Below are 16525 nucleotides of genomic sequence, written 5' to 3' on the forward strand. Positions count from 1 at the left end.
TTGAAATGCAACGCTGACTTTTTTTGGTGCTCGATGTGTACTCCAGCTACTGGAAAATGATCATCTTTAGAAAGTACTTGGATGGCTACCGAGCCCTGATTCGTGGTATGGTATAGGAGAGATGGCTGTTTTAATCCTGAGGAAGCTCGCTCCCCTCTGGGAGTGGCATGTGGGCAAGGCGGAATATGCGGTTGTCAGCGGAGAACAATAGTGACGTGGTTAGACATGAGTTACGAGAGAGACATAGAGCTCCGATACAAGACACCCAAGGGCAGACCCTTTAACGCAAAACCTACATTGTATGATCAAAAGTATCAGAACACTCTTGTGCATTGTGAAACTGATCACTACATATTACGACAGGAAGAACAGTCAGTATAAAAGGAGGCGGGGAGTATTGTGTTGTTAGCCGAGAAGCGGTAACAGCAGAGTGGATTGGGCACTAGAGATCAGTAACTTGAAATCCGGATTGGTCATTGGATGTCACCCAAGTAACAAATCCAACAGAGACACTTAAACCCTCATAAAGTTGCCCAAGGCGGCTGTTGGTGATGTGATTGTGAAGTCGAAACGTGAAGGAACCACGACGGAAGAACTAAGGCCTCATGTGCTGATGAACAGGGACTGTCGGGCATTGCGGATGTCGCTTCAAAAAAGTCACGTGAAATCAACTGAACGAATCAGCCACGAGTTCCAGAATGCAATTCTATACTGCACTTCAGGTAGTATAATGACTGTGCGTGGAGAGTGAAAAAGAATTGGCTACAATGGTCGAGAACTCCCTCCCCATAAACCACGCATTTCTGTAATCAATGCTAATCGACACTTGGCGGTGGTATAAAGAGCGACGCCTAACTGTGGCACTGATAAAAGCTATCATGTTGCCCTTCGAATGAGCATTATAGCGTACTGAGAGATGAGGAGTTGGGTGTTGGTTGTGACGCCCGAAATAGCGGCAAATACAACACGCGCTACACGTCATAAGTTTGGTCTGACCAAAAAAGTCATAAAGCCTATTTTGTGGGAAATTTTACCATCTTTGCTGGATATTGCGTCGCTTCCGAGTTACAACTGAAAAATCAAAAAATGTTCCATTTTTTCGTGTTTTTTTTAAATTTTTTACCCATTCTCGTGTCGAAATTTTGACGGAACTTTGACAATTCTGATTCATCATCCTCAAAAAATATAGAAAACTTGTCAAAAAACCTTGCTCTAAGAATCCTCACTTGACTGGACTGTACGGACCATATCTCTAGCCAGGGCACTACGATGTGGTACGTTACGTCAAAGATGTTGAGGAAACATTTTGCGTTATGTTGCTAATTTTGCACTCTGGCCAGCACATTACATTTTAACAATGCGTGACCAGATGAAAGTTTTGACTGTAATCAAAATTTGTCTGTTTGACGGGACATACTGTGCGCCCTTGGAAATGGGTAAACAGCTGCAACTGCGAAGTAGTGGTGAATCCAAAATGAAACGATATTTCAGTCCTGCTGGCGGCAGCCACTGAGCCAACCGGAGGGACAAAGCCGACGTTTTGACTACGGCTACAGAGGCCTTCACCTGCGCCCACTCGTGTTCCGTGTTGTCGAGTGTGTTCCCTTGTATTTCCTCGTTGCAGCTCTGCTGGCCACTGCGGCCTGCAATCTCTCTCTCTCTCTCTCTCTCTAGAGATATAGTCTGTCGTTGTGTATAAGTGCTTAACTAAGTGCATCTGTTTAATGTCGCATTAGAGAGGGTAATGCGAAAGACACAAAGTGGAAACCGTGGGTGAACACTATTTAACAGAGCGACGCAGGGTCTTGAATATGCGGATGATACTGATTTGTTATCCAGGAGGAAACAGGACCTGGAAGGAAAGCTTGAAAAATTAGAAAGATATGGAGCGAAGATGGGGTTCACAATTAATCAATCAAAGACCAAGTATATGTTAACACCTACAGGTAGGGAAAGGCATAGCGAAGGTGAAAGAAGCATAACTGTGACTAGGAAAGAATTTGAACGCTATGAGAGCTTTAAATGTCTTGGGTCACACGTAACTGAGAATAATAATATCAGAGAAGAAATACACGCAAGGATTACAGGCGGTAACAGGAGTTACTTCACACTGATTAAAGTATTTAAAGCAAGAACCGTTATTAGGATTCTGAAGCTGACTGTGTATCGTACAGTTATTGTTGTATGTTAACAGGGGACCTAGAAAAGACGGAGAGGTACCGTCCCCGCCGCAGCCGCAGTGGTCCACAACCCTACGACGACTACCGCAGTCCACCCCTCCGCCGCCCCACACCAAACGCAGGGTTATTGTGCGGGTCGGCCCCTGATGGACCCCTCCGCCCCAGGGAACGTTTCACACCAGACGAGTGTAGCCTCTATGTGTGCGTGTTAGAGTAATGGTGGTGTAAGCGTGCGTGGAGAACTTATTTGTGCAGCAGTCACCGACATAGTGTAGCTGAGGCGGAATAAGGGGAACCAGCCCGTATTCACCGAGGCAGATTGAAAACCGCCTAAAAACTATCCACAGACTGGCCAGCTCGCCGGACCTCGACACAAGCCCGCCGGGCGGATTCGTGCTGGGGACCAGGCGCTCCTTCCCGCTCCCGAAAGCCGTGTGTTAGACCGCTCGGCTAAGTATCGTACAGTAGTGAGAAATGTGGTGATGTATGGTTAGGGGACTTGGACAACAACACAAAATGATGATGAGTTGTTGCAGACAAAAGAAAGGAAGATTCTCAGGAAAACCTTTGGGCCCGTGAATGGTAGGGGGTTTTGGCGAATCATAAATAATAAGGAGATCAGAGACTTGTACAACAAACCCAATATTGTGACAGAAATAAAGAGTAATAGACTATGTTGATTGTGACATGTAAACAGAATGGTGGAGAACAGCACAATAAAGAAAGTTTTAAAAGGAAAACCAGGTGGACGCAGTATAAGGGGCAGACCAAGGACCAGATGGCTAGACAAAGTAGAGGAGGAGTTGCGAAGAAAGAGATTTAGAAGATGGAGAGCCAAGGCAGCCAGCAGAGAAGAGTGGGCAGAGATGGTACACGAGGCTAAGGCCCCACACGGGCTGTAGCGCCAAGGAGTAAGTAAGTAAGGATGTCTCAGATTTGAAAAGTTTGTTGGCGGGCTTATGACTGGCGATAAGAAGTGTCCTTATGACAAGTTGGATACTGTTAAGTAATTAAAATATTCATGGAACCCTTGCTTAATACTGCAGTGCAGAACAGATTGATTTGTGAGCTAAAGCAAGAACTGCGCTATGTCCCACTCGCCACACTGAAGCTAAATTAAAGTTCGAAAAAAAATTGGTTCTGGATATTTTCAGAGTCTACTATCCTATGCAGTGTCTTGAAACACAGCAACGCAGCTCAGAACTAAAATCAATTAAAGTGTACATGAATTTTACAAGTCATTAACACCACGCTGCTGTTCAGTGAGGGGGGGGGGGGCTGCCGAAAAACATTTTAGAGTTTCCGTTCTAGAAAGGGTTCAAGTTGCTAGATTTGTCATCCGGAATACTTCAATCACTTTAATCGTTACGGACACGTCGCTTATCAGCTCGAATCTTGAGTCCTCCATGGCGAACATCCAACTGACCAAGGCGCACATTGCCGACGGCCACAAGTAGCCTCCATTTGTCATTCGAAGCACGAAAAAATTACAAGTAATATACATTTTAACATAAAAAATGTTACTGTTACCTATTTTCAACCTAAATAAAATTAAAATACAGAGATAGCTGTTGTAGAGGGGTCCAAAAAAATGTATCCACTGTTTAAAAGTCCATAACTTGCAAACTAATTGACAGTCTCATTTTTGGTGAAAGTGTAGATTAAAGTCGAACTTAAAGATATCACTGTAGGTGTTCGAAATGGTCATCATTAACATCCACACACAAACGATGCCGCTGAACTGCAGCACGAACTACTGACTGAAACGTGTTCAGTTGGATATTTGCACATGAATGTAAGATGGATTTTCGAAGTTCATCCAATGTGCGTGGCTTCTGTCGATAAACGACGTCCTTTAGTGTTCCCCACAGGTAAAAGTCCAGAGGAGTTAGGTCTGGGGAACGTGGTGGATACGCCACAGCACCTGTACCGCCTATCCATCTTCCTGGTAGATTTTCGTCGAGAAAGGCCTGGCACGATTTTGGTAGTGGGCTGGGGAACCATCTTGTTGAAAGTAAACTCTTCCGTCTCCATATAGGTCTCGGATGGCAGGTAAAATGGATGCCTGAAGCTTCTGAAGGTACACCTCACCGGTAACTGTACCGTCGATGAATAATGGCCCAATCAAGCCCCGGTAAGGCAACCAACACCACACATTTACTCCTGGCCAATTCCCGGCTTTGTCTATATGGACGTTCGGATTTTCGGCGGCCCAGTAGATGCAACTGTGGAGATTTACTGTACCATTGAGTTTGAACTGTGCCTCATCAGACCACACAATCATCTCTGCAAACTCTTCATCGTTGCGCACCATGTTAGTAAACCACTCGCAGTATTCCACTCTACAATCTGGGTCGTCCTCGTTCATTGCGTGTAGCAATCGTGGGATGTAGCACTTCCACTTTGCTGTCTTCAAAATTCACCGAACACTTGAGCGACTCACTCCAGTTTCAAAGGCACACTGTCTCATAGACTTCTGTGGTGAGCGAGTGAACTGTTACAACACACGACGGGAGTTAGCTGGACTTGTTACTGTTACAGGTCGTCCAGATGGTTGTTTGTGTACATCTTTAACACAGCCTTCTGCTTCAAATTTGTCTCGAATGCGACGAATCGTTAAACGTGTCGGTGGCTCTGTTTGATACTCATTTCGCCATTGCCGTTGAACCTCATTAATGTTTTCGTACTTAAAATACGACTTCAAAACTGACTTCCTTTCATCGAATGTAAGCATTGCGCCTCCCATGTTTACTCGAGTAACTAGGTGCAACTAAGAACAAAACACTGACTATCTGTCGACTGACATCTGACAAAACAAAACAACGCAATACAACGCTTGTGTGGCGATTGCCGGAACTACGAACTATTACACTACCAAAGATGAGACAACTCCGTGAATTAGTTTGGCAGTTATGGACCTTTAAACAATGGATATATTTTTTGGACCCCTCCATATTACGTAATAGTGTCGCTATACGTATTTTTTGCAATTTATTTTGAGCTAAAACACATTTCTTAATCGTGAGAGTGAACATTCCGGATAGCAGCTCAAAATTTACTGCTCTTGTATAAACTGTAAAGATAATGTCAGAGAGTGATCTTCAAGCGCCATCAGTTGACACTTCATTCGTTAAGACCCCTTAAGCCATTTAGAAGTGGTCAACTTTTAAAGGTAGCTGGTACATCTATAGTTTCCACAGTCGGTACCTAAAGTATTGTATGTGTACGGAGTGGGTGTTTAGACGTGCTTCCGCGTCTCGTTTCTCTTTTTCATGTGGTGCTGTTACCTATTCTGCACCTATATTTGTGTGCATATTTTACTTGCGCGGCAACGCCAACAGCAACAGCAGGGGTCGAGGCACGGCTTGGTGGTCAGAAACATGGACGGCATCACACGCCGTGTCTTCGGTGAGCTGCGATCACAGAGCCTCCCCCCCCCCCCCCCCCAACCACCACCAACCATCTCGCCAGCCTTGGGTACCTACCGCGCTTAGAGTAGCACCAGTCTCGCTGCCGGTTTGTCTGTGTCTGCTTATTTACTCACCACTTCATCTCCCCTCTTTATCGGGTTAAGATTAGATTAGCTACTTTTCAAGCTAATTATAATCTCGCTTTACAGTAGTCGACGGCAGAAGGCGAGACCAAGCTTTGTTTAGTGCAGACCGTACAGAAGGTGTTTGACAGTACTCCACAGTACACGGCCGACGCACGTGACACGGCATTGTACAGTCACGTTACAGTCGTACTCCGTACTACCTCTGCGTATTCTTAGCTTCTGAAATGGTTAGTCATCATACAAATATACGTTATCGAATGGTTTGCTCAGATGGATAAGAGTCAATAAATAACGTAGTTCAGTTGCGTCAAGAAGAAAAACGAAAAGGTTAGCTTCCTATAAAAAAAATTAAAAATAGAACATTTCTGGTTGAGAGGGAGGACACCGCACTATGGTGTGCACACTTTCTTAGAACGATGAGAAAAAAGAGACGTTCAGGTAAATTTCAATTCCTGTCGGAACACATCCAGTTCTTAATTGCGAAAAGTTCGTAAATTTCTCCTTCCACACCGCCGTGAGTCTCTCGACTTTGCCAGTCATGCCAACTGGCGTTTAAGGAACTGATTTTCCTTTTGCAGCTTTACTTAGAGGAGCATGTGACACTGCCTCCGCCAGTTCCCAGTGCTTGTGTGGATACAGAAACTTCTTACATTTATTTTGTGACCGTCGCTGCGAAGGAAATCGCGATGGATAACGGTTGAAAAGCTCTGTTGGCCTTTCTAGCTAGAAAAAAGTAATATGGTGCAGTATTTTTCAGGACCTTGGATCTCTGCCTCCTTCGAGTAGGTAGGTAACTACTTATTTTACCTGTGTAGTCAAGGTATTGTGCAGAACATGAACAACACTTTACTGTTTTCGGAGCAGCCTGCTAAATTAATCACATGTAGCTTGATCGTCACACGCCACAGTTGTTATACTAAAATGTTGGCATTCCAAACATCGTAACGCAGCAGAAACGTAGGTCTGTATTAAGAGGTGGATGGTATCTGCCGTAATAAATCCTTAGAGTACCGTTATACTGAACGTTAACACACGTGCAAGAGTTTCATGCTGCTCACTGTCTACATTTATTCATACTTTTTTTTACATCACTGGTACTCGCCGACTCCCATTCCTACTTCCGCAATCTGCATCAAGATCTATTATGCTCTAGTGTGGCGGGTCTGCCCTGTTGTAATTCAGTGTACTGCGCAACTTCGTCACGATAGAGTAATTTCATAAACATTTAGCTTTTATTAGGACAAGTGGAAGGCAGTGATTTCCAAACAAAGTGTTTCAGTCCGGTCTTTTCATGGAAGCGACGGTTCCTGGAGTACTGAACGTAGGTTCTGTATAGATATATGGTATTTTTATAGGTGGTTTGTTGTTCTCGTTACACAAAGAATGACGCATTTTGACAGGTGACTTTAAATTATAATTTATTGTTTTCTGCATTCTTCGGGTCGGCCGATGTGACCAAGCGGTTCTAGGCGCTTCAGTTCGGAACCGCGCTGCTGCTACGGTCGCAGACTCGAATCCTGCCTCGGGCATGAATGTGTGTGGTGTCTTTAGGTGAGTTATGTTTAAGTAGTTCTAAGTCTAGGGAACTGGTCACCTGAGATGTTAGGCCCCATAGTGCTTAGACCCATTTGAACCTTTTTTTTTTGCGTTCTTCGTAAATTATTCTGGTGGCAAACAGGCCACCACATTACGTTTTTTGGGCTTTCAACAAGCCACCCGAACAGATAAGAGCCTTTTTAGAGGAAGTTAATAGTACTTACTCAGCACCCAACTACCTCAGTACGCCTTGTAATGTTATTGGATTTCAAATACTTTGCATATGAGATATTTGTCATAAAAGAAAAGGACACCCAACGAGGTGTAGCTCGTCAAAATGCTAAGCATCACAGCGCGGGAATAAAAAGAGATGAAATTTTTTTTAATGTGCCCCTATACCAAAACGTGCGTCCAGCGTTTAAATACTCTAAATAAACACTATGACCCACTGGGCGCAGATATTTAAAATCATTGCCGCAGCGCTTGATAGCAAGAAGCTGCGAAACGGAAGAAAGAATAACATATCTTTTGTTAAGAAATATTCTAGAGACTTCATTAACCCTTGTACTTTTGGTCGCCGACATGTTAAGACGTACTGTATAGCATTGCTACAAGTTGTATTTTTATTTTGTGTTAAAACTATGTGAAACGACGAACAAACATTTCGGTAACTCGGGTGTGGATACAATGTACTTACGCACACGCAAGGACATTTAATTTTAAGAAGGAACGGACTGACAGAGCAGCGATTATTCGACTGCGCCATCCACAAAAGAAATATCTGACGGAAGTCATTCATTTGTTGTGTGTTTGTCATTGTTTAGAAGTTTAATGTCAAGTTGTTCAAAATATACTAATATTTTACGATACAGTAATTTTCTTCTTATTCTTTTCTTTCATTAACCAAAAATGATATTCAAATTGTATATGAGCTTTGTTACAGGGTCGCTCTTTAACGCGGTGTCTCAATTGTATTTGGGAGACCACTAATGTGTTCAACACCCGATCTGTTAATCTTTCTCTTACGAATTCCACTAATTTGCTTTCATTTCCATTTTTATATTCAAATAGGTCCCTTACGTATTTTCATCGAAGATTCTGATTGCGTGAAGGCAATCTGGGTCGAAAGGTCAATTATTCGCGTAATCAACCAGCACGTCTCCTGAACACAATCGAGAACCGATGCGTCGGTTATCAATTAATAATCTCTCTCTATTAAAGTCGTACTAAAAACGGCCACACAGGATAGCCGTAAGTACGCAGTCTAGCGTTAGCTTGCATTTTGTCAGTAAATATTACCAACCAACAATTACAGCATCACTATTATTAATAAACAAGTTCCTAACGCCAGAGCCTGTTACAACAGGGATCCGGCCGTTGACGACTGTTTGTCCTCAGCAATCGCATGCTCCACTGCCATGTAGCACACATTGAGCTTTTTTCCTACTTTTGTGGATATTCACAGTGCTGACGGTATATTGGCGACTGACCCAAGATTCCCGTTACCTGCGCCCCTATTGGATGAAGCGGAGATGACGAGCCACCATCAACGGGACACCAGGATCGCCGAACCCGTGTCAAGCATATTCTGACCAAGTTTACTGGGATTCGCGTCACAGAGCACATCTGCATTTAGATATGCCACGTCGTGTCGTCTTATCTGTGGATCTAGTGAAGACTGGTAATCGATACGACAGTTGTGGTGGGTTGTATGTGTTACTACTTAGAGGTGATATCTGTCGTTAATTTAATTCGTAACTATACTCTTTTTTCGTTTCAGAAGAGAGGTACGTCGGGTTTTACGGATTCCGTCGGCCACTGCTGCTTATCCGTGACCCTGAACTCATCCGCCACGTCCTTGTCAAGGATTTCGGGACGTTCCACGAAAGGGGACTGTTCATCGACGACGAAGAACCTCTCAACAAACATCTCTTTTTCCTGGCAGGAAAGAAGTGGCGCCAGCTGAGAATCAAATTAAGCCCTACGTTCACATCCGGCAAACTTAAGGGCATGTTTAAGGTGAGTTGTTGTGCGACTCGTGGATAGACCTTTTCTGCTATAGATCAAGAAGCCTTGAAGCAAAAACTGATTTTTGAAAGCTGCAAAACTTTCCCTTATATGGGGAATGTTGGCAAAGCGCTCGATGACAGCACAAACCTGTTTAAACATTGTTGGAGCCTATAGGTTCTGAATCGATGTCGCTCCTTTAACCCTTTCACTGAATTTTTTCTGAAAGAAAGAAAGTTTTTCTTTATGCGCTAAGGCTCTTAGGCGATTTTTTAATGGTTTTAGATGGAAGACTTATACAAAAATATGTACCCGTTTTCGAAACGTATTTTGTACACTTGGCTTCATTTTATGGACTAAAATAACTAATTACGATTCTATATTGCAGTAAATCAAATGATTATTCAGTAGTTACCATGCAAAATAACAACAACAATATTCAGTTATATAGTGGAATTTAGCGAACCAACCACGTCTGTGTATTCCGGTGGTCACGAGCTTCTGCGCATTGCTACATTGACATTCTGATATTTTCCTAGTAATGCCCAACAGTTGGCAGCGCTTGTACATAGTGAAAAAGCTGAACATTCAAAAATGTCTACCTTAGGTTTCCACTGGGGGAAAGTACTTCTATTTCAGCTAAGACACGTTAAACTTTAATGTACACAATTGTAGCCAGTGGGTCTGAAAGGGTTAAGAGATCTACATCTACATCTACATTTATACTCCGCAAGCCACCCAACGGTGTGTGGCGGAGGGCACTTTACGTGCCACTGTCATTACCTCCCTTTCCTGTTCCAGTCGCGTATGGTTCGCGGGAAGAACGACTGCCGGAAAGCCTCCGTGCGCGCTCGAATCTCTCTAATTTTACATTCGTGATCTCCTCGGGAGGTATAAGTAGGGGGAAGCAATATATTCGATACCTCATCCAGAAACGAACCCTCTCGATACCTGGACAGCAACCTACACCGCGATGCAGAGCGCCTTTCTTGCAGAGTCTGCCACTTAAGTTTGCTAAACATCTCCGTAACGCTATCACGCTTACCAAATAACACTGTGACGAAACGCGCCGCTCTTCTTTGGATCTTCTCTATCTCCTGCATCAACCCGACCTGGTACGGATCCCACACTGATGAGCAATACTCAAGTATAGGTCGAACAAGTGTTTTGTAAGCCACCTCCTTTGTTAATGGACTACATATTCTAAGGACTCTCCCAATGAATCTCAACCTGGCACCCGCCTTACCTACAATTAATTTTATATGATCATTCCACTTCAAATCGTTCTGCACGCATACTCCCAGATATTTTACAGAAGTAACTGCTACCAGTGTTTGTTCCGCTATCATATAATCATAAAATAAAGGATCCTTCTTTCTATGTATTCGCAATACATTACATTTGTCTATGTTAAGGGTCAGTTTCCACTCCCTGCAACAAGTGCCTATCCGCTGCAGATCTTCCTGCATTTCGCTGCAATTTTCTAATGCTGCAACTTCTCTGTGTACTACAGCATCATCCGCGAAAAGCCGCATGGAACTTCCGACACTATCTACTAGGTCATTTATATATATTGTGAAAAGTAATGGTCCCATAACACTCCCCTGTGGAACGCCAGAGGTTACCTTAACGTCTGTAGACGTCTCTCCATTGAGAACAACATGTTGTGTTCTGTTTGCTAAAAACTCTTCAATCCAGTGACACAGCTGGTCTGATATTCCGTAGTCTCTTTGTTTATCAGGCGACAGTGCGGAACTGTATCGAACGCCATCCGGAAGTCAAGGAAAATAGCATCTACCTGGGAGCCTGTATCTAATATTTTCCGTCTCATGAACAAATAAAGCGAGTTGGGTCTCACACGATCGCTGTTTCCGGAATCCATGTTGATTCCTACAGAGTAGATTCTGGGTTTCCAGAAATGACATGATACACGAGCAAAAAACATGTTCTAAAATTGTACAACAGATCGACGTCAGAGATATAGGTCTATAGTTTTGCGCTTCTGCTCGACGACCCTTCTTGAAGACTGGGACTACCTGTGCTCTTTTCCAATCATTTGGAACCTTCCGTTCCTCTAGAGACTTGCGGTACACGGCTGTTAGGAGGGGGGCAAGTTCTTTCGCGTACTCTGTGTAGAATCGAACTGGTGTCCCGTCAGGTCCAGTGGACATCCCTCTGTTGAGTGATTCCAGTTGCTTTTCTATTCCTTGGACACTTATATCGATGTCAGCCATTTTTTCGTTTGTGCGAGAATTTAGAGAAGGAACTGCAGTGCGGTCTTCCTCTGTGAAACAGCTTTGGAAAAAGGTGTTTAGTATTTCAACTTTACGCGTGTCATCCTCTGTTTCAATGCCATCATCATCCCGGAGTGTCTAGATATGCTGTTTCGAGCCACTTACTGATTTAACGTAAGACCAGAATTTCCTAGGGTTTTCTGTCAAGTCGGTACATAGAATTTTACTTTCTAATTCACTGAACGCTTCACGTATAGCCCTTGTTACGCTAACTTTGATATTGTTTAGCTTCTGTTTGTCTGAGAGGTTTTGGCTGCGTTTAAACTTGCAGTGAAGCTCTCTTTGCTTTCGCAGTAGTTTCCTAACTTTGTTGTTGAACCACGGTGAGTTTTTCCCATCCCTCACAGTTTTACTCGGCACGTATCTGTCTAAAACGCATTTTACGATGGCCTTGAACTTTTTCCATGAACACTCTACATTGCTATCGGAACAGAAATTTTCGTTTTGATCTATTAGGTAGTCTGAAATCTGCCTTCTATTACTATTGCTAAGTAGATAAATCTTCCTCCCTTTTTTATATTCCTGTTTACTTCCATATTCAGGGATGCTGCAACGGCCTTATGATCACTGATTCCCTGTTCTGCGCTTACAGTGTCGAAAAGTTCGGGTCCGTTTCTTATCAGTAGGTCCAAGATGTTATCTCCACGATTCGGCTCTCTGTTTAATTGCTCGAGGTAATTTTCGGATAGTGCACTCAATATAATGTCACTCGATGCTCTGTCCCTACCACCCGTTCTAAACATCTGAGTGTCCCAGTCTATATTTGGTAAATTGAAATCTCCACCTAAGGCTATAACATGCTGAGGAAATTTATGTGAAATGTATTCCAGACAAATTGTTATTTCATAATATTTCCGTTTAGTCATCTTGGCTCTTCTCCTCACATATCCATGTTTCACAGTATCGGCATTCGAGCCAAGATCCCCATTTCCTGTGATGCTATTAGATGACACGGAACTGACCAGCCACCATCCAACGGATAACAGTATACAGTGACGTTTAAATACACGTTGGAAGTATATGAGGGATTGCGACAAAAATTCACCCACTGTCCCCTCACAGCTAGGTTGCCATACAGAGCGTAATTTTCCCATTCTATCCATGTACCAGACTCAAACAGTTTTAACAGTCATTCCAAATGGCTGTGAGGTGAGGACTGAACTGCAATCCACGATACCGGATCAGAACTCTACGGCATCTACTCTTCACAATACCGACGTGATAGCTTGCCAGAATGTTATTTGTGCACTGTTATTTTAGGCTGAAAGGTAACTTATTGTGCAGATAATTAGTACAGAATACGGAGTGTCACTTAGTTTGCATGCAACTCTTTATAACAATTGAACTGGCGCATATGAGGATGCTAGTACTAGCTTTAAGTTCAGTACAAGAAAAGTAACGTACATAACGTTCTTATTGCATGTTGGAGAATGAGCGTACGGTGTACGATTTTAGAGTTGTGTTCCGGTAGAGGAAGTTTTCAGCTTTTGTTATTCAAAAGATTTTTAGTTTGAAAACGTCCGATGTACTATGCTTGCAATAATTTGAGAATATTGTGGTCATCACTTCTGTGTACGAAGGTTGCCACGACTCAGCGTAAATATAGTGATGTCGGACTGATTGTTGAATTATTTTGTTCAACTGTGCTACTGTGGGTGTTGGTAACAATAGGATCGAGTGTCACACGTATGTGATCTGTTCTGTGCAGTTTCGACTTAAATCACGTGTGGCAGAACTATATTAACACACGTTAGTGTAGGCAGATGAGAATTTTGCTGGTCAATAAATATGCACAAGCTGGAAATGTTGTAATCAACGTTAGCCATCCCAAAATAGTGCTCAATCAGTGTGGGTCGGTTTCTGGCTTGTGCTAAGCTTTTGAGGGCCGAAACTACGAAATTTTTGAAATTTTTCGGTGTTTACTTCCGATACATACTACAGAAATTCTCGAAATGCCAGAATAGGAGACCATAAAATTTTACGTAAATGACCTTCTTAAAAGTTACAATCGGTTCAGCCGTTTGGCCATAATCAATAGTCAAAGATCGACAACGCTTAACGACTTGGCAAAAAAGTGAGCTACGCTCATGTTCCAACACCTGTAACTAAAAAAAGGCTACTCCAAATAAAAAGTGTCATTCATAAAAGCAGCATCAAATACTGCATAAAAAGAGTTCCTTAATTTTAAATTGCACTGACTCCTTTGCAAAAATGCAAATGAAAAAGCGAAAGTATTCGTAACGCTAAATTCCTGCTAAGACTTTTGAAACCCAATTCATCCACATTCGTCCAAATATTTAAATTTAAGGTAGTTTAGTTAGTTACCAACTTATCTAGGTAGTTATCCCCGTGTACTAGTATTTATGAATTACCAAGCCAGTTCAACATGATAATAAATGAGATTAAAAATTTTAAAAAGTGCCATAACAAATGAAAGGTTTTGTTAAGGGAACAATTTGGCAATTATAATATAAAAATGATGAGAGATTAAGTTTATACAAATACTGTTTAAGCAATTACTATTTTGTATTTACAATCATTTAGGATTTTTTAAATGTCTTTCTACGTCTCGGAGAAGCTGTCCCAGGGAGGTAACGTCATTGCCAAATCATTCATCTTCTCCTGGCATGGGATCCAAGTCGATTTTTCCCCATGGAGAAATTTAGCACTACAAATTTGTATCTTTGCAGAGGAGAGAAGGCAATGAGTGCATTTACGAGATACCTAGAGAGTGGCCATTTAGAGTTTCGCTCAGAGTCCTTAGTCTATAGGTTCAATGAGGTAGCTCGTTTCAAAACAGAGGGCAGACGGTCAGAGCTTTGGAGTTTTGGCTTTATCCCACGAATGTGAGAATACTTTGCTACTCCATCCACAGAGGTGGATATGGCAAAAGAGTTTCGACTAAGGCAGTTTTAACACCTCCTCTCTGCTGATCGCGACTTCCTACTGTAAGAAACAGTGTTTGTGTCATGTGATGCAGGCGGTGGAACAGGGTTCACGATATGTCCACATGTATATGACCCTCGCAGTGTAATGAAGGGGGTGCTTTAGTAATGATGAAGAAATTGAGAACCATGCTGCAATATGATTGGCTGATAACATCACGTGATCGATGCAATGAGACGTTTTGTTGACGTAACAACACCTTGAGTAATTGAGTAATATGTGTTGAAATTACAGGAAACCCAATAAAACTACGAAAATTGATGGAAAATACGTAAAACTGATGAAATTTTGACAAAAAGTGTGGAAGGATGGGGGTGCTTACATGTTTGCCTGGGTACACGCAAATCACTCCGTTCTTCTACTGGTGAGATTGACAACTGATGCTGCATACTATCTGTGCTCTCTGGGATCTGCAGGAAACTCCTTGTTCCGCATGTTGTTATCCACTGTAAGTCATAAAAACTAAAGACCTGTGTCCAAAGATTTGGTTGTCAGTATGACTACCACTTAGGACGCCGAATTAGCGATCGTATACCTGGGTACAATATGCACCTCCAATATGAAGAGTCCGCAGCTCCTGGTCTCGCGGCCGCGTTTTCGCTTCCCGAGCACGGGGTCCCGGGTTCGATTCCCGGTGGGGTCAGGGATTTTGATCTGCCTCGAGATGACTGGGTGCTTGTGTTGCCCTCTTCATTTCATCATCATTCATGAAAAGTGGCGAGATTGGGCTGAGAAATGGTTCGGAATTTGTACGGGCGCTGATAACCCTGCAGTTGAGCGCCCCACAAACCAAACATCATCATCATCCAATATGAGAATCAATGCTCAAGATCTCTTCAAAAAAACAGACTACCGAGCCATTTGTTACCCCATCAATATGGAAAATGACATTAAATGTAGAGGTCATCACCTTTGAAAGCTGTTTAGAACTGCTCCACAATGCCACAAATTCTTCCAGTTTCCATATGCTGCGATGTCCTCCACATTTTTGTTGATAAGACACACCACTTCTGTCTTTTATTTCAACCATCCTATGTGTTGTGTAAGCAGCATAGTTTATATCATTCGATGTCTAGGTTTCTGAGAGAGCTAATGGATCGAAGCATGTTAATGTCTGTTTAGCACCTGACACAGAACTCGAAGTTATGGAGGGATTGCAAAATGTATGTCAGTGTACAAAACTGTAGTCATATACTGCTTGGATGTCTTACAGTAGAAAAATAACATATCGAAGTGCTTCTGAAAGAATAGTACAGGAACCCTCTCTTGTGATTGTAGTCTGTGTCATATGGTCCTCCTTCAGTACGGGCTACAAAACTTTACGCTAATCTGTGCAAATGACTTCGATCACTGGACACCTGCTCCAACATCTAGGTTCCAGGGCAACGCTTCACTGAATTCACGGATCTGCTTACATGTCTGCGTGGCTGTGAGCTCGGCTGTGTACGCGCTCGGTGTTGTGGCTGCTTGGGGCGGTCGCGAGCAAGGGGCGACTCGACCCGACAAATGTGGGCATAGTCAAACTTATCGGCCGCTATAGCGCACGAATCATATTGCTCTAAAATTTGCAACACTTGAGGAAGTGATGGATCAGAATACTTTAGGATTTGTTCCAGTGTTCTACTATCTGCGACATTGAGATCATTAATCATTAAATCACTGTAAAAGTTTTTTTAGAATGAAATTATAACTAAATCACTACACTTAGCTGCATACAGGCGTTTATATAAGTCAACGGGGACAGTTGAAAATGTGTGCTGCGATGGGAACTCGAACCTGGCATCTCCTGCTTACATGGCAGACGTTCTATCCCTCTTTTATTTAGTTCTTTTTTTTTTTTTGACTGTTGTGTATGGTCGTTGCGGACGTCACTTGACATCCGTTCGCCGGTCGCGGTGGTCTCGCGGTTCTAGACGCGCAGTCCGGAACCGCGCGACTGCTACGGTCGCAGGTTCGAATCCTGCCTCGGGCATGGATGTGTGTGATGTCCTTAGGTTAGTTAGGTT

The 16525-nt window shown here is 42.9% G+C and overlaps 1 protein-coding gene across 1 annotated transcript in view; it reads left to right on the top strand.

The window, feature by feature from the left end:
* The window catches only part of LOC126484713 (cytochrome P450 6k1-like), a 148393-nt gene that overhangs the window by 97821 nt on the left and 34047 nt on the right, over positions 1-16525 (top strand). The window contains exon 2 of the mRNA XM_050108308.1: positions 9053-9291. Coding sequence (XP_049964265.1) covers positions 9053-9291 — 239 coding nt within the window. The remainder of the gene's footprint in view (positions 1-9052; positions 9292-16525) is intronic.

This window comes from Schistocerca serialis, chromosome 6 (genome assembly GCF_023864345.2).
Source record: "Schistocerca serialis cubense isolate TAMUIC-IGC-003099 chromosome 6, iqSchSeri2.2, whole genome shotgun sequence".
NCBI classification, from domain to species: domain Eukaryota; kingdom Metazoa; phylum Arthropoda; class Insecta; order Orthoptera; family Acrididae; genus Schistocerca; species Schistocerca serialis.